Source organism: Phoenix dactylifera, chromosome 1 (genome assembly GCF_051530095.1).
Source record: "Phoenix dactylifera cultivar Ajwa chromosome 1, Ajwa_hap1_PhDact_Kaust_v1.1, whole genome shotgun sequence".
NCBI classification, from domain to species: Eukaryota; Viridiplantae; Streptophyta; class Magnoliopsida; order Arecales; family Arecaceae; genus Phoenix; species Phoenix dactylifera.
Window position 1 is genome coordinate 6,588,371 of NC_143190.1, and position 26,653 is coordinate 6,615,023.

General features: G+C 41.1%; 1 protein-coding gene across 2 annotated transcripts; it reads right to left on the reverse strand.

The window, feature by feature from the left end:
- Positions 1–345: 345 nt before the first annotated feature.
- On the reverse strand, positions 346–26,653 carry LOC103709148 (uncharacterized). Of its 2 annotated transcripts, none has more exons than XM_008794369.6 (6): positions 25,899–26,653; positions 6,178–6,292; positions 5,882–6,056; positions 5,473–5,532; positions 5,220–5,371; positions 346–738 (listed from the first exon to the last, which is right to left on the reverse strand). In XM_008794369.6, the coding sequence occupies exons 1-6, from the start codon at positions 26,255–26,257 to the stop codon at positions 616–618; spliced, it is 984 nt and encodes a 327-aa protein (XP_008792591.2). In that variant the 5' UTR covers positions 26,258–26,653; the 3' UTR covers positions 346–615. The 2 variants fall into 2 exon arrangements, with proteins under 2 accessions (XP_008792591.2, XP_008792590.2); XM_008794368.6 differs by having other exon boundaries at positions 5,473–5,535.

The window sequence follows — 26,653 nt, forward strand, 5'->3', positions numbered from 1 at the left end:
ATTAAACTGAGAAATTTGCAGAGAAAGTCCTAAAGAAAGTATCTAGAATGTGGGTGAGATATCCTGACCTCCTTGCTTCTTGTTATGCTATCAGAAAGACTACTTAAGCAGAGGACTATTTTCTGATCTCTGGAGAAAAATTTGACCCCTGTTTCTCCTTGTTCTCTGTATTTTTCTGTTTATAGCCAAATGCCAGATAACATGCTTTCCTTCTTTCTTTTCTCTGGCTTTCTCAGTTAACAAACATGTAAGAATTTTAGCAGCTGTTGCACCTCTCAATATCCTTGGACTAGTGTCAGTAATTTATATACTTCTGCAGTCACTCGCACACAATTCGATGTGCAATTGAAACACAAGAAGCTAGAATCTCTTTATCTGAGATGGAAAGGAAATTTAGTGCAATAATTTGATACCACAGGTCAGGATGACAATACTTCCCTATACATATTCTATCAGATAAAGAGATGAATAAATGAATTCACTTCCATTCTTTGCCATTCTCCAGAATAGTCCAAAACATGTCATATATAAATAAAAAAAACTAAACTAAACTACACTGCAAACAAAATTGCCCACTTCCTTGGGTTCAACAGACATACCAAAAGGGGCATCTCACTATTTTGTTTTGATGAAATGAGCTGTCAGCAACTTGGAAACTGTGAAGCCTCTGAAAGAATCAACCTTGAACAGTTCCTTTAGCTTCTCGTCACATATAACATTCCTCTTATCAGCCGGATCCTTCCAAAGATGACGGAAAACATTAATTTGAAAAGAAAAAAAAGCATTGAATCAAGAAGATTTACCTGGACTATCAAGGAGAAGTACAATAATGATCATAATTTGCAAATACCACATGAGAAGACATGGAACACTAGCAAATAGTGCACGTAGTTGACAAAATGTTCCGTGCAAACAATAAATGCACTTATAATTGAAAACTCAATATATGAAACTTTACGTCGCATAATTTTTGCCAGGCAATGGAAAAACTCGTCCAACATGTAAATTGACACCAAGCGTTCATTTGTAGGTGTTTTCCTTTATTAATTTCTTTATTTTTCAGTTGGCATCAAAGGGCTTGCAAACTTCAAAAATATTAACTTGACACTCCAAATGACATGGTTGCCAAACTTTAATTTCGTCGACAACTTTTTCATCAACAGGCACAGGTTCATTAGCAAATTACTCTGCCAATACATCTCCTAGGTTACTTAATGATGCAAATATTGTTTAAGAGCAGTCAGCTCTTCTAATTTAAAATTAAATTGTTGAAAACTCTCTGTCTAATGGTTGCAAATGAATTGGATTGACCAGCTTCCAATCTGGAACCTGCCTGAAATTAATCCAAGTTTAAATCGAACCTAAATTATCGGGATTAGGCTTGGACTGAAAATTATAACCCATTTTAAGTAAATAATAGATTTGAATCACTAAGTTCCCAATCCAGACCTGGATCAACCTGAACCAATCCAAAACTAATATACTTTACATTCAGACCACCCCTTGAATATAAGAAATTAATTTTCCTTCAGTGATAAGATTAATGTAGTTAATTGTTACTGTTCATTATAATATATGTGGTTATCAATCAGATCTTACATCGAATAAGGCTGTTCACAAAGTATATGTGCTACTTATTATTATCTTTATTTTATTGCATAATGTGTTTATCATATAATCAGATAATCAACTACACATGCTAATTATGGTTTGTGTCTGGATTGCAGTTTGACCCAATTCAATCCAACCAGAATGGAAATGGATTAGGCATAGTCCAATGTTTTGACCACATTCAAATATGCATTGGATTTTGGGTGTGACAATCCCAATCCACCCACACCTCAATTGCAGCCCTACATGTATCTAAAACAAAAAAACTTCCAAAATTTACATGGTTCAGCATGGTTAGGGAGAAATCACAATGAAAACATAACCTAGTTACCAGAAAGGGACTTGTATACAAAACTTGCAGTCCCACCAGATTGCAAAGTCACTAGTCTTTCTGCCGGTCACCATGGAATTATGGGAGTCATGCAAGTGATTTGCAGAGTTGAAGTCACTGTGGCCTTTTAGCCTTGCATGTTCATGGCGATTCATCCGGTTCCCCACAATTATTTTCAAAGTCTTTATGGACATCCAAAATTTTGTGATAACTCAATGCTGTGGTACTCTAGGCTTTTCTAGTCACTAAATTAACCCAATCAGCTGCAGGTATCAGCAGTCATGGAGGATCTCGCCTAAGATCAATTTTGGAGGCTACTCCACCAGACTAACTACTTCACAATATCTTACCAAATAAAGGGATCCTTCAGACTCTTAATAACCACTACTATAATGGTACATTCTATCTATGTTCTAAATTGGCTAGAGAAATATCAGATTTCAGAGCACCCCATTTCTGTTAAAAGAATAAATCAACCTTTTTGACAAGAATGGTGGAAAAGCATCAATAACAAAACAAACATTAAGAATGCAATTCATTTTTCACATAGCAACAGCAACAAAAAAAATAAAAAAAAAGGTGCTCAAACTACAAGAGAAATCGACTACTGCAGATATATGCTGTATTTTTTCTTGTTCCCAGCTGCCAACCAGTCATTTCTAAATAGCCCTTCCCATTATACACATTAGTTTAGGCCATCTAACACCACATCCACTTCCCTTGAAATAAATTACTGTGATTAAAACAAGATTCCCTCTACTTTATCGAAATAATGATCCAACAAAAACTTCTTTAGTTAGTACATGCCTCATCATTATAATAGCATCCTCATCCCTGATATCCTTTTTTCCACAGATACTACAGCATAAATTTGGATAAAGTAACAAATGAGGATGTTATTCAAATCTTTTGCAGGCAAAGTTAGTAATATTGCATATTCGATGCCTCTACAAGGATATTAGTAAATTATATAAATCAGATAACTGATTCTCTTTACGATTATCTCCCTCAATGTTTATCACCATGTAACAAGGTAGTAATGCCTCCTCGATATTTGATATTAAAGTTTGGTGAAGTGACCATGCAAAATAAGTATAATAGTGATCTCCATCACACATCCCAAATATTTTCCAACAAGCTGACAGATCATATTGAAATTTAGCCTTTATTTCAAGAAAAGAGTACAACTAATTAGTTTAGTTCCTGATTGACTCGCATATCATGACGCATAAGCAAGACCCTTGTCTTCCAGAGGCATGACTTGAGTTCAAAACTCATCCTTAGTTTGGCACCTTTTGTGCATGCATGTTTAAGCGAGTTGTGGGCAACGGACAAGATAGGTGCCTTTAGAGTACACTGCATTTCACACATTGTCCTATCAACAACACTCCTATTTGGAGGTTACGAAATTTGCCATGATGAAACATAGGATCCACCATGACATAAAATGGAGCTGGACCTGGGCCAGCTAGAATAAAACCAAAGTGGAGCATTGGGTACTATGCAATTTGAGATGGCACGAGCTTGACTCATTTCCATTTGGACCTAGTTGTCAAAAATTGGCTACTGACCAAGTTTCTGGTGAATCAATTCTAAATGCTGACCGTGCACAACTGCACATGTAGGTGAATGCAAAAAGCATTCATGCATCTGCAAGTGTGGCTATTTATGTCTTGGTTTCGCCATTAGAGCTGTTGAACATACGAGCATGAAAGACATACAAGTTCTGCAGATTGTATGCAGGTGCTGCATGTCTGAGCCTCCATACTACATGTACCAGTAAGAAGCACAAGGACCTTGTGTGCAGGGCTCAAATGTCCAATCATTTTGTAACAAGGATTCGTGCGAATGACTCTAGGCTTTTTTTTTTCCGGTGAAAACGGCAATTCATATAGCTCTAACTTGAGTACATCCAGCCAAATCCAAAGAAAGTAAAGAGTACAAAAAAGTGGGAATGTCAGCAACAGATGAACGGGGCATATATGTGGCAAGTGGCCCTTCTTTCTTGGAAGAAGTGAACCAAAGCTATCTTGTTGAGTTGACATATGGGTTAGCAGCCCCATCCGAAGTTTTTTAAAAACCGAGATCTCAGTCATCTTGGTAAAAAATGACTGAGATTACATGATCTGAGATCTCGGTTTATCTTGACCAGGATGGAAGGTACGGAAATTTGGAAAGACCCGAGATCCTCTATGATCTCCCGTGATAATTTAGGACCAAGATATTAAAATCTTGGCTGATATGGTAAGTATGGAAACAGAGAAAGTATTAAGTCATTAATTTTGGAAATTAATCAAAACAATATTTAAGTAAAAAGGTGACTGGAAAATATCGGCCAATATATTCATATCATATTGGATGATATACTGGGATTTGTCCTTTTGTATCAACCGAGATAATAGGGGCCAAGATGATCCAATATATCACATCGGTGAGGGCCCAATATCAGCACAACCTAAGACCTCAGCCAACATGAAACTTTGGCCCTATTGCAAAGTGGGCCAACCTCCCACTCTAGCTTATGGTAGCAGTTGGGTAACGCGACATCACTAGCTATATGGTGAAAACATACAAAGTAGATGAATTATCCAGATACAATTTGATTGTACCCAATTCCAAATTGAAATTAGCAAGATATCAAGCATCCTAGATATGTGATACCATATATGGATATATAATCTGAAGCATGGTTTAAAAGCCACCAAAAAGGGATGGCATAACCAGTAAACCAGCACGAGAACGGCAGCGGTATAGAAGCCAAGATGATGAAAGAGTCGTACCAGTGCATGTCAACCATACCAGTCTAAAATCCATATAAGTGCATCCTGGTGGCACCATATTGGTGCTGTTGATTTTTTAATTTTTTGAAAGAGGTCAGTTTTGGCACGTACAGCCGATACCATACCATTTTGATGGAAAAACAGTATGAGGTTTGCTAGTGGTATTTACAACCTTGATTTGAAGATTTTTATGGATATTCTGGATGCATATATATTGGGTTCAGGTAGTTTTCCTAAGAACCATGGTTTTGAACTGTCACATTATTCCTCTATGTAATTCATCACTTAGGTTGGTCTATGATGCAGAGGAAAGTCCACATCTAAACCCTAAGCCTCCGGGCGCAAATGGATCTCACTTTCACTCTTATGAAGGCTATTTATTCCATCAGATAAGCAATGATGCAAAGAGAATATAACAGAGAAGACCATTGTATTTCTCATGCAATTATTTATCTAACCAGCAATTATACAATATATGAAGCAGTACAACAAAATACCTGCAGATTATTTTGTTTTATGTACTCCCACATCCTTTTCACAACATCAGAGCGAGATAATGTATTCTCACCAGTACCAATAAACTTCACCAGATCATCCGAAAGTGGAAGGGGTACAAGAAGACCAGAAGACCCTCCTTTTTGCCGCTTTCCTGTCCAAAGAAAGTCATCAGAATTTGATAAGTACAATATGTGATATGCTGCTACATTTTGTGGGCGACACTAATAAAACATGAGAACACTAACATCCAACCTTCTCTTTCCTTTTTATGTTGTTTGTCCTTCGGTTTTGACTTCACTGTAGTCACTGGGCCTGCTAAACCATTGGAAATAGTATTAAAAAAAAATAAATCAAGCAATGTATCAAAGGTCTGTGCCAGAAAAAAAAAAGCAATATATCAAAGGTAAATCAATGTAATGAGAGGTGGATGCGCAGGTGAGGCATTTTATCTCTTGATGAGGCAACAAGAAAGCCTCAAGCCCTGAGGCATAAACTTCATAGATTATCCTTGAGACACTAAGCCTCAGCAGCAGATGTTTTTGCATTGGGATGTACATGCACCCACAAACATATTTTTTTAAAAAAATTATAATACAAGTAAATTAGAGACTCAAACCATTAGCTATGCAGAAAAGCAAAGTCAGTTCAGATTCAGAATTACCATCTTCAGAAGTCAAAGGCCAAATATGCTTTGACAAAGCTTTGTTCATTTGAAACATGTCAATGGTGTTAACGTTAAAGAGGTTTTGCAGTCTTTCATCGCATATTATCTTTTTCCTATTGTTTGGGTCTTGCAAACTGTTCTCGCGAATATAAGCCCACAGTTTCTTCACAACCTGAAACCATTTGTGGAAAACAAGTATATAGAAGATTAAAGTCCTGAAAGTTCGTTAATTTTTTAATTGAACTGATAAAATGGTATATATTTAAAAAGACCATATATTTTATGAGCATTACCTCAGTTCTGGCTAACTCAGATTCACCAACAAATTGTTGCAGTGCTGGAGAAAGACTGCATAGCTTGGTAAATCCACCACCCCTTCTCTTGACCACCTTATTGAGCTTGTTAAATCTAATATAATGTAATACAGAAGATACATGTAAGGAACTTACAGCAGCAGTTTGTACATGAAAAAAATAAGCGAATAAAAAGTGGAAGGCCCAGAAAACTATACAGATGCAATAGAATGTGTCAGGGATTTTAATATTAATTAGGAACATCAAATTCTCAATTCAACTGAGCTTTAGCACGCATACAATTGAAGCATTAATTAGACTTATACAGTTGCAACCTCCATATAACTAACACGATGTAACCAAACAGAAAAAAAAAAGTCTCATCCATATGCAATCAGCAAAGTTGCAGAATGTTTGAAGTCCAGAAGTCTTCTGATAACTAGGATGCCTTGCATACTCTAAAGTAAAACAAGTTACATCAACTAGGGAAGAAAAATCAGTAAGCTAACTCCACTTGCAGAAGGTGACTTGTTGGACTTTAGCAAGCACGAATATCACGAGGCAAGTTGAAAAGATATTATGCCAGCTTGTACAAAATCTCATTTCATTAGTTCTCAAAGTGTGAACCAACTAGGAAGTCATAGTAGTGCTCTATTTACCACATAAATAGCAGGGAAAATGAAAAGGTAGAACCTCAACTTCCCTCATCCCCCCCACCCCACCAAAAAAAAAAAAAGAGACAGCAATGAATGCAAAAGGAGAAACATCTTAGAAATGTCATTTTCTGAAACTGAGCCAGGAAGTTTTTTCCATCTTCCTAAAGGAAATGCATGTAGTCCAATAATCAATCAAGTATATATTACAAGGTTATATTTGAAGTATGATTACCATGTCAGCTAGTTTTATTCATCAACAAAAGTGAGAAGCTTGGTGTTCTTTTTCAGCCTTTAAGGATTCTTAGTTCTGCACAGTTCTATCTTGGATTAAGTGTACTTTTCATTTTTTCCTCGGATGTTAATGTACCCTAAAAATGATGAACAATTAGATAGAGGTATTGATGGAAATTATGTTGGCTGGCAATTTTGACACAAACCTTGTTAAACAGGCTACAACAAAACAGAGATCAGCCTGCCTCGGATGACTAATTCGTTCCCTGGGTCAGATACAAGTCAAGATTGCTTTTTTGGAGAACAGATCAACATTGCTCGACTTACCAGTAAGTTTGTCTGGATTTAAATAAGTTAATGTGCTATAACCAGTCAGGTCAGGGAATACCCAGCCTGGCCTAAAATTATTCCAATAAGCATTTTGATCTTCAACTAAAACATATAATTATATTACATATAATCATATAAATTCAATGGTTCAGATCTTTCATTTCTTAAACAAACAAAGAAAAGGAGTAGACCCTAATCAGGCTAATACGTAAAACCTGATTCCTCATCCAACTTCTCCTCATCTCCTCCCATCATCTCCTCTCCTCTGCTTGCCATTGAGGCACCTAACAACCGCTTCTCTATTGCTATTGTGGTGTGCGACAGCCACCTTGCCCTCACTATTAGAGTGGCCCACAGCCATCGCTAGCTTCATTAGCACAGCAATCAGAAACTTTCACAACCCACCATCAAGGCACTCTAGCCATCCTCGCCCCCACATCTCCTTTCCTCGTCCTCCCTGTAAGGATCTGAATTTGGGCCCGTTATTGGGCCCAAAGAACTGAAGTCGGCAATGGATGCCGACTTCAGTTTTCTCTTCATGGTCTCCCCACGAAGACCACGCCGGCCGAACGGCCAGCGGGATCTTCGCACCACCCCCCCCCCCTCTTCCCTCTCTCCCTCTCTCCCTCTCTCTCTCCCTCTCTCCCTCTCTCTCTCTCTCTCTCTCTCTCTCTCTCTCCCTTTCTCTTTTCTCTGAGAACCCATCCCTTCCTTTTTTTTTTTTTCCCTCTTTTGAGAAGGTCGCCGGAGCCGCCATCGCCGCCGGGGAAACACTCGTCGACGACCGGAGGTGAGCAAGACAACATAGACCTATTTTTTTTGGATTTAAGGGGAGGGAAACGATGGGAAACAATGGGGTTTACTTCCCCTGTTTCGGGGAAGTTCTTTTTGAGAGATTCGGCCGGCCGACGGCGGCCGGCCGGGGTCAAATCCGGCTGAAACGGGTTCAGCCGGAGGTGGGCGAACAGGGGCCGGGCTTCCCAGCCCCGGTCCCTCTCTTTCCTCCCTCTCTTCTTCTCCTTCTTCTCTTCTTCTTCCCGTCCGGCGCCGCCTGTGAAGGTGGGATGGCCGACGGCGGCTGGCCGAGCGCCGCCGCCGAGGGCCACGGTCGGCCGCCGAGGGCCGACCGGAACCACCAGCCACCCCCCCCCCCTTCTTCCTCTCTTCTTCTTCTTCTCCTTCTTCTTCCTCTTCTCCTTCTTTTTCTTCTTCTTCTTCTTCTTCCGGCTGGGTGCTTTCCTTGCATCGTTTTCCGTGCCCTGTTGTTGTCTCAAACCTGATACAAATGAACTTTGGGTGTTTATCCTTGCTTTGAAATCCGTGCCTCACTTGTGAACCAGACTTTGAACCGAGTTTAAACTGTGAACCGGTTCCACCTACTCCATGAATTGGGTTTGAGTGAATGGGTTTTGGTTAGGGTCTGAATTTGAGTCAGGAGTTTGGGTTAGCCTAATGTGAGTACAATCTGGTTCGTCAAAATTTGATCTGATCTGGTCTGATCAGATCTGGTTTGGGTTGGGCTAGGGACCTATTTTTGGGCTGAGTTGGGTCTGATTGGATTTGTGGGCTGGTTTGGTTTGGGCCCGAGATCTGATTTGGACCTGTAATCTGGTTTGGTTCATTTGGGCCTAATCTGTGTTGGGCCACAATTGGTTTGGGTCTAAAGAATTCTGATTTTTGGGATCTAGTTTACTTATTCTTGGATCTATGAACTTAGGAGTTTAGGGGATTGGAATTAGTTTAAATTATGTTTCTTAATTAATTAAATAATTAATATTTATGTTTAATCAGGGGTTCGTGATATCTGTGGCAGGGATTTTTAAGCGAGCCCAAGTAGGTAACCTTGCTCAAAGTATGATTTAAATGTATTATGCATATGTGTATGGTTATTTCCAGCATATTGATATGTTTTACATTCTTGGCATCATTATTATTTAGAAGCATGTTTTTGACTGGAAATCGATCATCTGAAAATCTATTATGTAGATATTGGTTTGAAAACTTATGTTTATATTAAGTTTGATTGTTGGAAATTGTGGATGTGATTTTGGAGACCGCGTGACTATTGTCTAGGATTCCCGCCAATGGGGTGGAAACGTTGGCCCTGTCGACTTGTATGAGGAACTAGTTCCGGCACTATGGGGTGTTTTGGCTCTGCGGAGCATGCTCTGAGGAGTAGAGATTGGGCACCCTGGGGTGCAGCACTGCGGTGCAGGGCTCCATTAGGAGCAGAGTGTTGACACTTCGGTGTGACCATGCCACTGGGTGATGTGGCCGTAGTCATGCGGTTTGATCTGTGGATTATGTTATGCGTGATGTGATAGACTGAGATGGTATATATATATATTACTTGAGTATCGGATTGGTTTGCGGATCATCATATTTATTTTGTGCACATGACCTGTAGTTACATTGCATATGCTTTAATACATGTTATCGTGACTTTTTGCATGTTGTTACCTACTGAGCTGTTGTAGCTCATACCTGTTTTTGACATAATTGCAGGAGATGATTGATGGGGGATTCGGGAGGAGAGGACTTATGACACTGGACATAGATAGATTTAGATTCATTTTGTCATAAGTAATTGATCTTGTAAATAAATGTTATCAACTTTATTTGAGACATTTGAAATTGAATTATTGATTTGATTATCATAAATGATAGATTTTTAGTATTGATATTGTGATTTGATGTTGCGACTTGAGTGTCTGATTATTCAGCCTTGCACGCCCGTGCGGTCCGCCGTGCGGGTGTGCGGCATCTGGCGCGTCCCGGGCCTAGGTTCGGGTTCGGGGCGTGACAGATTTAGTGGTATCAGAGCATAGGTTAACGATCACTAGGGACATCAGAACAAAAGAACAATAACTAATGAAAACCCTAGGAGCATAGGGACACATGTGAGGAAATGAGAGTGGGGTAGTAAACTCATAGGATGATTTTTGACTTAACCCTAACTTGTGGTATTATGTCTGTATCAGGATGCCGCCCCGCCGTGCTCGTGTACCACCTCGTCGTCTGATTGAGACGATGGGAGATGATCCGGCGACTCCTCGCCCAGCTGAGCGAGTTCAGGAAGAGGAGATTGCTCCGACAGTTTTAGACCGACCAGAACAGGATCAGGCGGGAGGATCGACCCCAGTATTGGAACTGGTCAGGGAGGTGATTGGGCTGGTCAGACAGCAGAGGGACCCACAGCCACAGCATCCCTCTGCTAGCTCGTCGGATCAGGGGAGGAGCATTGCAGAATTCCGGAAGTTGGCTCCTCCGGCCTTCAAGGGAACCACAGATCCTCAGGAGGCCGAACACTGGCTTGACGAGATGGAGAAGGCCTTCAGGGCCATGGGATGCACCGAGGAGGAGAGAGTCAGATATGCTACTTATATGCTCCAGGACCGGGCACACCACTGGTGGGAGTCAGTGGAGCGGACCATGATACAGGATATCGGGACTGTGACTTGGGCTGGATTTCGGACGGCTTTTTAATCCAAATATTTTCCGTCCAGCCGTGTCAGAGAGTTGGAGAGAGAGTTCCTGAGTCTCTCTCAGGGGAGTATGTCAGTTGAGGATTACGAGGCAGAGTTCGATAGACTGTCTCGTTTTGCACCCTCCCTCGTCCAGGACCCTGTAGCTAGGATGAGTAGATTTGAGGAGGGATTGAGACCCCACCTGCGTCGAGGCTTGGCTGCTGTCCATTGGACCGACTATGATGATCTTGTAGACAGAGCGAAGAATATGGAGATTATCTGGAAAGAGACGCAGGAAGCACATAAAGGGAGGCTGAAGAGGGCCAGAGATTCTGATTCGGATAGTGAGCGGCATGTACGCCGACCCGTGCAGATCCGTCACGGAGCAGGACAGCGAGCTCCACCTGGGAGGACTGCACCAGAGCACCGGGTGATATCAGGAGCCTGTTATTTTTGCAGTCAGATTGGACACAAGGCCATTGATTGTCCCCGGAGACGGCCCAGGGTTGGAGCATGTTACAGATGTGGCCAACAGGGCCACAAGATGGCTCAGTGTCCTCAGACCCAGTCTAGGACTATTGTCTGTTATGGGTGTGGTCAGCCGGGCCACAGGATTTCTAGTTGTCCCCGGGCCGGATCTGTGCAGAGGCCACCGAGCGCTAGGGCTCCTCAGCGACAGATTCCCCCTGATCCAGCACAGATTTCTCAGCCAGCCGCTCCCAGACAGCAGACAGGAGGAGGGTCTCGCACCCAGGGACGGGTATATGCACTGACACAGCAGGATGCTCAGGCATCCAACACGGCAGTGACAGGTACCTTATTAGTACATTCTACTTATGCATATGCACTATTCGACTCAGGGGCCACACACTCTTTTATTTCATCTACATATGTGCATAAGCATGATATATTTTGCTCACCCTTGGAGAGGGAATTATGTGTTAGTACCCCAGCTGGGGGTAAGATGATCACCTCACTGATATGCAAGTCTTGCCCAGTAATTGTAGAGGGTAGAGACTTGAAAGCTGACCTTATTGTCATGGACTTACATGAATTTGATTTAATTCTGGGTATGGATTGGTTAGCTATATATCACGCTACCATTGACTGCTTCTCGAAGCGGGTGACTTTCCGAATCCCTGACATTGAAGAGTTTTATTTTGTGGGTGATGGAGGGTGTGTCTCCCCTCAGATAGTGGCAGCCTTACAGGGTATTCGGTCTCTCAGGAAGGGGTGCTCTGTGTATATGGCAGCCGTCATGGATTCTGAGCAGTCGGAACAGAAAATTGAAGACATACCCGTGGTCAGGGAATACCCTGATGTTTTCCCTGATGAGCTTCCTGGTTTACCACCAGTTAGAGAGGTGGAATTTGCCATTGATCTAAACCCTGGTACGGCACCCATATCTAGACCTCCTTACAGAATGGCCCCTGCTGAACTAAAAGAACTGAAGGAACAGTTGCAGGAGCTATTGGATCTGGGTTTCATTCGACCCAGTGTCTCTCCTTGGGGTGCACCAGTGTTATTTGTGAGGAAGAAGGACGGCAGTATGAGGCTATGCATTGATTTCCGAGAAATTAACAAAGTGACTATCAAGAACAGGTACCTCCTGCCCCGGATTGATGACTTATTTAATCAGCTTCAGGGTGCCCAGGTGTTTTCAAAGATTGATCTGCGATCTGGATATCATCAGTTGAGGATAAAGGAGTCTGATATAGCCAAGACTGCCTTCCGCACCAGATATGGCCATTATGAGTATCTGGTGATGCCTTTCGGGTTGACAAATGCTCCAGCTGCATTTATGGATCTGATGAACAGGGTATTTAAACCTTTCTTGGACAAATTTGTAATTGTGTTTATTGATGACATCTTAATCTATTCCAAGAGTCATACTGAGCATGAGCAACACTTGAAAATTGTTTTGGAAATTTTGAGACAGAATCAATTGTATGGGAAACTGAAGAAATGTCAGTTCTGGCTGGATCAGGTGATGTTCTTGGGGCATGTGGTATCTAAAGAAGGAATTATGGTTGACCCGAAGAAGATCGAAGCTGTAGTTGACTGGAGCAGACCGACAAATGTATCAGAGATCCGCAGTTTTCTTGGATTAGCCGGCTATTACAGAAGATTTGTAGAAGGCTTCTCTAGTATTGCTGGGCCCTTGACTCGACTCACTCGCAAAGGAGTGAAATTCGAGTGGTCGGATCAGTGTGAGAAGAGCTTCGAGGAATTGAAGCGCCGGCTAGTGTCAGCACCTATTTTGACTCTGCCAGTCACGGGTGTTGATTATACTATTTACAGTGATGCCTCCAAGAAGGGTTTGGGCTGTGTGCTGATGCAGAATGGAAAAGTTATTGCCTACGCCTCTAGACAGCTCAAGCCTTATGAAGAAAACTATCCCACACATGATCTCGAGCTTGCAGCAGTTGTATTTGCTCTGAAAATATGGAGGCACTATTTGTATGGAGAGACATGTCAGGTATATACTGATCATAAAAGCCTAAAATATCTCTTTACTCAAAAAGAGCTGAACATGAGACAGAGGAGGTGGCTGGAGTTGTTAAAAGATTATGATCTGACTATCCACTATCACCCTGGAAAGGCAAATGTAGTAGCAGATGCACTGAGCCGGAAATCTTCAGGGAATATTGCAGCCTTGATTACTACTCAGAAGGATATTCTGGAAGATCTGAGGAGAGCAGAGATAGAGGTGTATCTACATGAGGCTACTATGAAATTGGCAAACTTGCGAGTCCAGCCTACACTTATTGATAGAATTAAGGCAACGCAAGTTGATGACCCTCGACTCCAGAAGATCAGGAGGGATATCGAGTCTGGTACACAGTCAGATTTCCGTATACATGAAGATGGCTCTTTGAGGTTTATTAACAGAGTCTGTGTTCCAGATAATCCTGGTCTGAAGAAGGAAATCATGGATGAAGCTCACAGTACGGGATATACAGTGCACCCAGGCAGTACCAAGATGTACAAGGATCTGAAAGCGGTGTTTTGGTGGAATAACATGAAGAGGGAGATTGCCCAGCATGTATCTCAATGCTTAACTTGTCAGCAAGTTAAGATTGAGCATCAGAGACCAGCAGGTATGCTACAGCCTCTGCCGATTCCAGAGTGGAAATGGGAGCATATCACTATGGATTTCGTATCAGGGCTACCTCGTACCCTTAGAGGTCATGATTCAGTCTGGGTGATCGTAGACAGACTGACCAAAACAGCTCATTTTCTGGCAATCAAGACTGGGATGACACTGGAGAAGCTGGCAGAATTATATATCGAGCAGATAGTACGGCTGCACGGAGTTCCAGTATCCATAGTATCAGACAGAGATTCCCGGTTTGTGGCACATTTCTGGGGCAGCTTGCACAGAGCTTTGGGGACCACCCTTAGCTTCAGTACAGCCTTTCATCCACAGACAGATGGACAGTCTGAGAGGACCATCCAGATTCTAGAGGATATGCTGAGAGCCTGCTCTATTGATATGAGGGGCTCTTGGGATCATCACTTGTCACTGGTAGAGTTTGCTTATAATAATAGCTACCAGGCAAGCATACAGATGGCTCCTTATGAGGCTCTATATGGTAGGAAGTGCAGATCGCCTATCTGTTGGGATGATGTGGGGGAGAGGAAGATCTTGGGTCCAGAGATGGTGCAGCAGACAATGGAAAAGATTCAGTTGATCAGAGAACGACTCCGAGCAGCTCAGAGCAGACAGAAAAGCTATGCAGATATCAGGAGGCGGGAATTGGAATTTCAGGTCGGAGATCATGTGTTCCTCAGAGTGTCCCCTTCTAAAGGGATCATGCGGTTTGGAGTTCGAGGCAAGCTCAGTCCGAGATATGTGGGACCCTTCGAGATTCTCGAGAGAGTTGGATCTGTTGCTTATAGACTGGCACTTCCACCTGCTCTATCGGGAGTTCATTCTGTATTTCATGTCTCCATGCTGAGGAAGTATATTGCTGATCCAAATCATGTGATTGATGTGGCACCTTTGCAGCTTCGCGCCGATCTTACATATGTGGAGCAGCCTGTCCGTATAGTGGATAGGAAGGACCAAGTCTTGAGAAGACGCACTATCTCATATGTCAAGGTCCAGTGGAGCAATCACAGTGAGAGAGAAGCTACTTGGGAGCTGGAGGAGGAGATGAGAGAGAAGTTTCCTGCCTTGTTCTCGGATTGAGGTATGTTTTAATTTCGAGGACGAAATTTTTTTTTAGTTGGTTAGAGTGTAAGGATCTGAATTTGGGCCCGTTATTGGGCCCAAAGAACTGAAGTCGGCAATGGATGCCGACTTCAGTTTTCTCTTCATGGTCTCCCCACGAAGACCACGCCGGCCGAACGGCCAGCGGGATCTTCGCACCACCCCCCCCCCTCTTCCCTCTCTCCCTCTCTCCCTCTCTCTCTCCCTCTCTCTCTCTCTCTCCCTTTCTCTTTTCTCTGAGAACCCATCCCTTCCTTTTTTTTTTCCCTCTTTTGAGAAGGTCGCCGGAGCCGCCATCGCCGCCGGGGAAACACTCGTCGACGACCGGAGGTGAGCAAGACAACATAGACCTATTTTTTTTGAATTTAAGGGGAGGAAAACGATGGGAAACAATGGGGTTTACTTCCCCTGTTTCGGGGAAGTTCTTTTTGAGAGATTCGGCCGGCCGACGGCGGCCGGCCGGGGTCAAATCCGGCTGAAACGGGTTCAGCCGGAGGTGGGCGAACGGGGGCCGGGCTTCCCAGCCCCGGTCCCTCTCTTTCCTCCCTCTCTTCTTCTCCTTCTCTTCTTCTTCCCGTCCGGCGCCGCCTGTGAAGGTGGGATGGCCGACGGCGGCTGGCCGAGCGCCGCCGCCGAGGGCCACGGTCGGCCGCCGAGGGCCGACCGGAACCACCAGCCACCCCCCCTTCTTCCTTTCTTCTTCTTCTTCTTCCTCTTCTCCTTCTTTTTCTTCTTCTTCTTCTTCTTCTTCTTCTTCCAGCTGGGTGCTTTCCTTGCATCGTTTTCCGTGCCCTGTTGTTGTCTCAAACCTGATACAAATGAACTTTGGGTGTTTATCCTTGCTTTGAAATCCGTGCCTCACTTGTGAACCAGACTTTGAACCGGGTTTAAACTGTGAACCGGTTCCACCTACTCCATGAATTGGGTTTGAGTGAATGGGTTTTGGTTAGGGTCTGAATTTGAGTCAGGAATTTGGGTTAGCCTGATGTGAGTACAATCTGGTTCGTCAAAATTTGATCTGATCTGGTCTGATCAGATCTGGTTTGGGTTGGGCTAGGAACCTATTTTTGGGATGAGTTGGGTCTGATTGGATTTGTGGGCTGGTTTGGTTTGGGCCCGAGATCTGATTTGGACCTGTAATCTGGTTTGGTTCATTTGGGCCTAATCTGTGTTGGGCCACAATTGGTTTGGGTCTAAAGAATTCTGATTTTTGGGATCTAGTTTACTTATTCTTGGATCTATGAACTTAGGAGTTTAGGGGATTGGAATTAGTTTAAATTATGTTTCTTAATTAATTAAATAATTAATATTTATGTTTAATCAGGGGTTCGTGATATCTGTGGCAGGGATTTTTAAGCGAGCCCAAGTAGGTAACCTTGCTCAAAGTATGATTTACATGTATTATGCATATGTGTATGGTTATTTCCAGCATATTGATATGTTTTACATTCTTGGCATCATTATTATTTAGAAGCATGTTTTTGACTGGAAATCGATCATCTGAAAATCTATTATGTAGATATTGGTTTGAAAACTTATGTTTATATTAAGTTTGATTGTTGGAAATTGTGGATGTGATTTTGGAGACCGCGTGACTATTGTCTAGGATTCCCGCCAATGGGGTGGAAACGTTGGCCCTGTCGACTTGTATGAGGAACTAGCTCCGGCACTATGGGGTGTTTTGGCTCTGCGGAGCATGCTCTGAGGAGTAGAGATTGGGCACCCTGGGGTGCAGCACTGCGGTGCAGGGCTCCATTAGGAGCAGAGTGTTGACACTTCGATGTGACCATGCCACTGGGTGATGTGGCCGTAGTCATGCGGTTTGATCTGTGGATTATGTTATGCGTGATGTGATAGACTGAGATGGTATATATATATATTACTTGAGTATCGGATTGGTTTGCGGATCATCATATTTATTTTGTGCACATGACCTGTAGTTACATTGCATATGCTTTAATACATGTTATCGTGACTTTTTGCATGTTGTTACCTACTGAGCTGTTGTAGCTCATACCTGTTTTTGACATAATTACAGGAGATGATTGATGGGGGATTCGGGAGGAGAGGACTTATGACACTGGACATAGATAGATTTAGATTCATTTTGTCATAAGTAATTGATCTTGTAAATAAATGTTATCAACTTTATTTGAGACATTTGAAATTGAATTATTGATTTGATTATCATAAATGATAGATTTTTAGTATTGATATTGTGATCTGATGTTGCGACTTGAGTGTCTGATTATTCAGCCTTGCACGCCCGTGCGGTCCGCCGTGCGGGTGTGCGGCGTCTGGCGCGTCCCGGGCCTAGGTTCGGGTTCGGGGCGTGACACTCCCTCTCCTCTTTCACCCTCTTCTCATCTCATCTAGACTTGCAACTGTCATCACAATCACTCTACCTTGTCACCTTGTTTTTGCACCACCTTAGCACTTGCATTAAGCCCCAACACCACCCAATAAACAATCGTTTTACCACCCCATCACCATTATCCAACCATGTGATATTGCATCTCCTCCCTATCGTTTTTTCCTGCTCTTGCTCTTCACCCCCTGGTTTTGGTGGATGGTTTAGGTCCTGAAAGACTTAGCTAACCTACCAACAAGCTTGGAACAGCCTTGTTTGACTAGTGAGCAGGCCAGGTCGGGTTTGGGTTAAGGCAGCATGCCTTGATAGTAAAGGTTTAACTCCACTTAACACATTGCCACCTAATAGAAATAAAGATGTGCCTGGTAGCAATAAATGCTTTATATTGCTTCATTGTTTCACTCATCTACACTATATTAAAAAGAAACAAGTTTGAGTTTTAGACATATTTCATTCCTCAGTCTTTATTGTCAAAATACCCTTGATTCCACCATTTTGTTTCCAATTTACCTCTCTTTTTGTCCCATGACCTTCTAATCATTTTGCCTTGTTACTATGGAATTAAGAATGCCTCAATAAAGGTCCGTCGAACCAGTACTAGGATTTGTACCAGTCAGTGGCATGTTCGGTACTGTACCGACACAGTACGCAATGACGTGCCAATTTCAAATCGGCGGGCCAATTTTTTTCAATATTTTTTAAGTTTGAACAAATGGTAGTCAGTTTTTTCAATGATTTTAAATATAATTTGATATTTTTTGATGTTTCTATGATCCTGATACATCCTAAACCTCTTGATGTTGCATGCTAGAAGAAGCAACATAAAATATTCTAAAATTAATTAGTCAGATACAGAATATAAAATTATACAATCAATTACATATATTTAAATTACAACGTATATACTGATATCTAAAATCTCGTCGAGTTACGAAGTCTATTGTAGATCTCCGAATCATTAGCATAACTAGGAGGCACATCAGCCCACCTCTCTAACCAAGCAGCATTGTCGTCCTATACGCTCATTTCATAAAGAACGCACTCTGGGTTATAACCAGTCTTGGATCTCTCATTGAAGCTTTGGCTCTAAAAGGTATCCTCTGGCCGATAATACAACTATGGAGAGGCCTATTCAAATATACCAGCAGCAAAATTCGACTCGTAAGATGTTCTGAGCTACGTAGGATAGTAGTCATTGAAGACGATGCGTCAGACACACCATATTCATATGGATCATAGGCTGCCTGTAGCTACGGATAATAGAATACATCATACGACTTGAAATCTGATACGTCTATGAATCCTACTCCACGTGCGAGATCATCTGCAAGTACACCATATCCTCTTGAACGACCTCAAAGAGCCCGTCTCCTATATGCAATCATATCCTCGCGAGCTCTACCAGATCATGCACCATGGTCTCTATCCTATGTAACACGCGTAAAAATGGGACTTATCGGTGAATCAAAGACCACCTTACAGCTGTATCTCATAAATGGTGGTTTCATATTCTCCACTCCCTTTCTGGCTATCCTGCTTTTCTTAATCTCTGAATCTGAGTGAACTGACTTCTCCTCCACACTCTCCATCGGAGTTACTACTGATTTTTTTTTTCTTTTTTGCTGCGTCGAGTAGATACCTACTTTTTCTTTGTGCCTCTCTATGCCTGGCTACGCTGGGAGGATGGATGTCGCCCTCCTGACTGAGTCAACCAGATAGCGTGGTGGTCTCGTCAAAGCAACTCTTGGTCATATCTCTATAAGGATATTTCAGACAAGAAGTCATATAATGACTAGCTCCCCAGTGACCTCTATGGCTGTGGCTGATCCGCTGGAATAATACGTAAAATGTAGCGATCTGTTCATTGCCCTGCATCCATTCTAGCCTCGTTGGCTACGAAATTAGCTAGTTGTGGAGGCAATCTTGGCTCATCAAGCTCCGGCTTCTACTGTTGGCCCACAAGCCCTCTGATCATAGGATCATCTTGATCGTCAACAAAAGCATTGTGGATTGGATCCATATACTTTAGCGTTACTTCTTTTTGAATGCACTTCAACCTCAACCTCAGATTGTAGTAAACATATACAAGGTCGTTGAGCCACTTTTGTGTCAGACAGTTTCTCTGCTTGTTGTGGATAAGAACGAAGATAGACTAGTTGCGCTCACAGCCACTCGAGGAGGCCATCTGAGAGAGGATTCGGATAGCTAGCCGCTTAAAATTTTTTATGGATAAACTAAAATGAATCCACCATTTAGCTGCAAAAATATTAAAAAAACTACATATAAAATAGTATCATATTAGTAACCATCTAACATCAGATAATAGCTATCGTTGATAATATAATATATCTGAATTTATACTTTTCTTACTTACGATAGCTGTCGAGATTCCAAAGCTGTCAATGCCTTCCCTAGATATTTTTGTCTATAAAAAAGAACCGTACTGAAATATTTTAATCATTGAAGACACAAGTTAACTTACACATATCACTTAAGTTAACTTACCTCTCCTAGATATAGGGCCACGACTTTTAAATCAGGCTCCATCTTGTAAATCACATTATGCAAAGCGGCCAGAAGTTCATCATCCATATGGATTACAGGTACGTTGTATTAGAACCTTGAATTTAAATAGTAAGCTACAAACAGAGTTCATAATTGTTTTAGTAAAATTGTACAAATATAAGAGCAGACTAATTTTTAATATTCTTGCTCACCTGCGAGATGGAAGTCTCTACCCATCTGATAGTCCCACTACTGCTCAATGATGTTAATGTACTCCTAGGCATACGTCAAATCTACCTCCCTGATCTGATTCTTTGCCCTCTATCATATGATACACGAAGCCCATCTGGGAGTACCTCTCGTTATCCACAGCCCGAAGCACTTCGTACAATAACTTGATAGCCTTTACTATCTTTTCGGCTCGCTTCCAGAATATCTGCCTTGTCACCAAGTCCTCCACATTGCTCTCCTCAGTGCCGACACTCGCAAATCTGCTTTCTTGCTACTCGACATTGATAAGCATCTGATACAGGGCTGCTTTTCTCTCAAGGAGGCTATTAAATACAACATAGTTAGCAACAAACTGTCACATCTGGTCTCAAGATCTCTTCTCCTGCATACCTCTTCATCAGTGATAGGACTCATGAATGGTTATAAATATATCTAGTGTGGGTTGTCTACAATGTCTGTTGCACCCCACGAATCTTCGCAATATCCATCAATATGAAATTAATACAATGGGCAGCACATGAAGTCTAGAAAATATATAGCCGCCGCTCCATCAAGATCTCTTGGCAATCTTATATTATGGCTCATTATCAGTAATGACCTACACAACATTTTTCTGTCCTATCTAATAATCACCTTCTCTATTAATCTGAGGATACATATGGCATTGTGCACCTGATTGAAAATATTAATTGACTTTTGAAAGAAAATTTTTGTATCACAGTATGTCAAGAAGTTAATTATGCTCCATCTGGTAGGGCCGATCCAACCATCACACATCACTATCATTTCATATGTGGGCCACTTGCTCTAGTATGAGGCAATCCACTTCTCTAACTCCTTATTGTTGCCAAAAAACTCACCATAGATATCTTTCAGTCTTGGAAGATTTACAGCAAAACCGTCAGCCTATAAAGAAGAAATGGTTGACCTATAGTACATGTTGTCTGCCGCATTTGTTGGAATGTGGCTGAAGTGGAACCATGATCCAATAGCTCGCTGCATTCTTCTTCTTATCCTTCTTTAGCATGGTGTCAACCCTCTACTGCTTAGAATCCTTATTAGGAAAGGCATATGGATCTAAATCATAAATGGTGGCTCCTAGTGAAATCTTTCTAAAGGATTTCTTGCTGCTATGAAAAGCCTTCGGCATAGATGCAGTATGACTACCATCTCTCTGATAACCTTTCTAACTGAGAAGGTCCTCCTGAACTCTGGATCTTTTCTACTAGTCACAGAACCATAGCTCAACTTATAATTTGAGAGCCCAAATCGAGCCCTAGCCTGACCACCTCATCCTGCCACCACTAATCATCCAAGTTTACTTGAATTATAGCCTGGATCTGTGCCTTCTCATCATCTGGAACGGATGACGCCACTAAATTTCTGGAGTGATATAAAGATGGCTCTACCCCTCGACGGTCCACCTCATCCTTCTTCTTGAAAACCCTCTCCTTCGTTGCTCTGAAATTAGCAAAGTATTTCTTCATCAGCTATCGGACCTCTTGTGAGCATTTCTGATAACATAGATACATCGGGATAATCACCAGCCAGATGCTGCTTCAAACTAGTTACCCTTTTCTCTTTGAACTTTGTGTTGCACCAATTGCACCTCCAAAGGTGCTGACCTAAGAGTATTTGCCCATGATCCCAACCAATGTCACACTCTAAATCTTTTTTTTTGATGGTACCATTTCTATGAGTTTATCAAGCATATTAGTTTATTAATTATTTAAAAATAATAAATTTCGTTACGACAAAAATTATTTTCTACTTCAAAAAATATTTCTAACTTATCTAATACATAATAATAATTTTTCATACTTTTGGATTATTTATATATTTTTAATAATTTTTAAATTTTAAAATATGTTTAAATATCATAAATTCAGAAAAATATGTTCTCTACTTTAAAAGTACTTTTGAATTATGTAATATATAGTACTATTTTTTTTATTTTTTTGTATTAATTATATATTTTTAATTATTTTTAAATTAAAAAATAATTTTAGATACAAATATTTGAAAATTTTAATTTGAACTTAGATCCATATAAAATCCTACCATAGATGCTACATATATTTTTCTAAACCCATGAGCATGCATCAAAGACTACTTATATATCAATTTTTAAAAAATTTAGGCCTCGGCCACTATGTACATAATCACATTAAAACTTGAATAAATGGACACTAAATTTAGCTGAAGAGTAACTTGCATGCCCCTAAAAAAACCTCTAATTTTATAGTGATTTTTTGAATTTTATTCTTTAATTTTTAATCGAAAAATATATTTTTAATTTAAAAAATTATATAATCTAAAAATTAAAGATTTTAGTGGGATTGTGTAGATCATCCATAGATCTACAATATATCATTAAATCATGCTAAAATTAAAAATGTTGGTATGACCTTCTCTTATTTTGGAACTTTCTCTACATTTTTCGGCATTAAAAAAAAAGGAGATGAGGTAGTGGAGAAAAAATGTAAGTTGTTTTCGATTAGATCCTCTTTAAATCATTGAAATCAGCGCATTTTTTTGCCTGGGTAGGGGGGTTTCAAAAATCGTGAAGGCATGAGAACGCTTGGGAACTCTTCTCGGACGTTCCCACTGCTTAAAAAGGGAGGGGGAGGGGGGAACTGGTTCAAACCAGTGCGAACCATCCGGTTCCAAGTGATTCCGAACGGGATACGAATACCATAGCCGAACCAACCCGGTCTTGCACTGGTTCGGCTCGATATGGCCCAAACCGGTTCGGGCCAGTTCGGCAGACCCTAAATATGCCCCACAACAATAAATGCTTTATATTGCTTCAATGTTTCACTCATCTATACGATATTAAAAAGAAACAAGATTGAGTTTTAGAAATATTTCATTAATCAGTGTTTGTTGTCAAAATGCCCTTGACTCCACCATTTTCTTTCCATTTGACCTCTCTCTTTGTCCCATGACTTTCTAATAATTTTGCAATCAATTCTCTTCTTGTTACTATGGAATGCCTCCTCCATTAAGAAAAAATAGTATCCACTAAATATGGATATCTAACCAAACCATGTGATTATCATTTTCCATCTGTTTGTTTTTCCAATTTTCTACTCCAAATAATCCTCTTAGTTTTTAACGAATCAAATTTTAAGAATAGCCTGTCAGTAAATTTTGTTCTCAAAACACCCTTGACTTCACCATGCTTCTTCCAACCTACCTCTCTTTTTATCCCATGACTTTCTAATCCTCTTCCAATCAGATCATTTTTTTCTGTTATGGAATCATGAACACCTCCTTAATTAAAAAAAAAGTAGCAACCAATATATTTTTATGCAAATAGAAATCTAATATTATCTAGCGTATATTAGATTTAGCCTATTCCCCCGCTAATCTAAGTCATATCTCCCCCATGGCCCCATTCTGTCCCGAACCTTTTGATTCTGCCTCTTTCTGTCAGTCGACTCTATCCCTTCTTTTTCCAACCAACTCTAAATATCTTTCTTTTTCTCAATAGGAAAAGGGTAAGAAGAGGGTAAGAGAAATTATTTCTACGTCTGAAAGCTCGTGACCACTTACTCATGAAATGGGTAATACAATAGGTTAGGAGTGCAAATGTCCAGCCTATGGGTCAAATTTTACATTATTTGGCTTGAGTCTTTGGGTTTATGCTATTTAAAATTTTCAAAATCAGTGGCCAGGCCCAAGCCTTGCCCAATTGCATCTTTAGGTAGAGAGGATGGACAAAAACATGATTTGAAACATTGAAAGATACCCTGATGTTCCATGGATGTCACTTATAGAGTGTAGAGGATGTGCAAAAACATGATACGAGATAGAGCTATATCAATGCACCATCAATTGGATATGAACAATTGAAAGGTTTAGGTTCACTTGAACCTTGTCGAGAAAAGACATAGTAGTTTATAAGTAATTTATCCTTCATTCATTTTTTTTGCTTTCTTACAAAAAATATTTTCTTTAACTTTTTTCACTAGTTTTTCTTTTGTATCTAAGTTTCTCCCCTAGAGTTTTTCTCTATAAATGAATTAATCTTAAATCAATTTTATGATTTGCTTCAATGTGTATATCATGTGCTTGTATGTTGGTATTTCTTGAATTTATAATTCAATTCAGAAAAAATTAACAATTCTGTCTAGAAGGAAAACTAGATGTTTTACCTATACTTGATCTCCTAGTGCAACCTTCTTGACATCTATTATCAGCAATAAGAATTGATTCCCCTCGCTAGACTTGCATAACAAACATGTAATTGCATGAAATATCCAACAACAAGTAGATAAAAAATCAAAAGCATGCTCACTCGCTCACTCTACTCAAAATAAAAATTTAAAGCAGCAATTAGCTCTAAAAAAATATATGTGTGTGTGTGAAGAAGCAGATCTCGACGCAATTTAGCAAAGACAGATAAAGCTTCAAAAGAAAGGAATTCACCATTGGAAAATACTTTGAGTGATGTTACTTTTCTAGAACAGGCCAGGCTTACCCTTCTACAGTTGATCAATACATAAATTCCACAAGTTGCTATACGACAAATATCTTTAATTGCATATCATGTCCCTCTGCTTAAATAGCTCAGAAGGAAGGGACTTATGAGAAGTCATGGAGGTCTTAGATGAGGGCTAGAAGAGGACATTTTCTTTGAATGATACTAATGCAGAATTCAACACATAAAATTGTCTTGCATATCACTGCCCTGTTGGCACCATTACTTCATCAACTATTAATTTCATAACCCTAAAATTCATCTGAATCTGAATAATACAGTCATGTCATACTATGTCGCCAACCTATATTGAATGCAATTGACTGACATGTGAAACAGGGTAACTCAAGAAAGATTCCAGGTGGTGGCAAAGATCAATCTCAAGCACCATAATCCCCATAACTGCAGGGTCCTATCATTCCTCCGACAGCACGAACCAGAGTTTTCTCCATGATAATGCACATGCCATGCTGCCATACATTGACTCTTTTCAAACCACTGAAATTGTTGAGGCTCTCTTCGGATGTTTACAACGTAACAAAAAAAATGAATGGGATCTAGACATTCCAAGATTGCACATATTTAAGACTTTAATATCATGCCATTCCTTCAATTTACTTCAAGCAATGACTGAAGGCATTCCTTAAGATTCATGACCCCAACTTCAACATGAGAAGAAACCTTAAAAGATTTCTCATTCTCAAATCTAATAACAAGCCCTAGAGATAAAGAACATGTCCAAGTATCTGAAATACTAGTATGAAAGATGATTTCAGAAGCCACGCTGACTTTTAATTTAAAAAAATAAAAAAAGGATCAAATTGAAGAAGAGGAATGTCCACTGAAAGCGCCGAACATTGCCAGTCTGGCTTCTCCACGACCATGATTAATAAAAGATTTCAACGAAGACCACCACGCAGATTGACTTCATTCCCAGCACAGGAAAAAAAAAAAAACCCTTCAAGCACCCAACTTTCCCATCATTCTATCTCTCGGCAGATAGAAGTAAAAAAAAAAAACATTTTTAGGGTAAACATTGAGCTATTAAGCAAAAACCTAATTAAAGATATCATAAACAACCGATAATCTAAACTCCGTACATAACGAGATCAGGAACAATAAAACCCTAATTAGCCCGGACATTCCAAATGCGGCCAGAAGAACATACCAAAAATAGAGACCGAGAGAGAGAGGAAATCTGGAAAAAGTAGCAGCAGTAAAATCTCACCGCCTCTTCCTGCTGCTCCCAACCCCATTGCTCGTCCCCTCGTCCTCCTCGTTCTCGTCTACGTCGCCGTCGTCGTCTTCCTCCTCCTCCTGGTCCCCCTCCTCCCCGCTGCCTTCCTCCCCATGCCGGTCTCCTTCCTCCCCGCCAGAGCCGTCCTCCTCCTCGCCCTCCTTGTTGTCGTTGAGCTCGCTGTGGAGGAAGAGATCGACCTGCTCCCGGATGAAGGCCTTCTTGTCGGAGAGATCCACGCCGAAGTCCTCCTCAAGCTTCCGGCGCACGATGGCGGTGGTCGTGGTGGAGAGGTCGGAGGCCCGGAGGAACTCCCGGAGCCGCTCCACGAGCTCGGAGTCCGACACCATCGCCGCTCTCTCTCTCTCTCTCTCTCTCTCTCTCTCTCTCTCTCGTCGCTCGCTCTCACGTCTTTTCTTTCCTCTTCGGTATCGGCTCCAGTTTTCTGACCTTTCCTCCGTTGGCCTTTATTTATTTATTTATTTATTTATTTTTGGCTCAAACTTGAGGTTGAGGTTGGGGGCTTCTACTGGCGGACGGTTGCGGCCTGCGGGGAGACAGATTGGGGGAAATGGATTTGAACCCATGACGAGGTGGCCTTGAGGATGGGGGACGAGGCCGCGATGTGGGAGGCAAGGGATAATTGAGGTAAGGTATCCCTTTGGTACTAGTTAAGGGGTAAATCTTTGACATACGTGGCAGTGTAGAGATGAAGGTTCCATGGATTGAAGTAATGGTATGTTTGT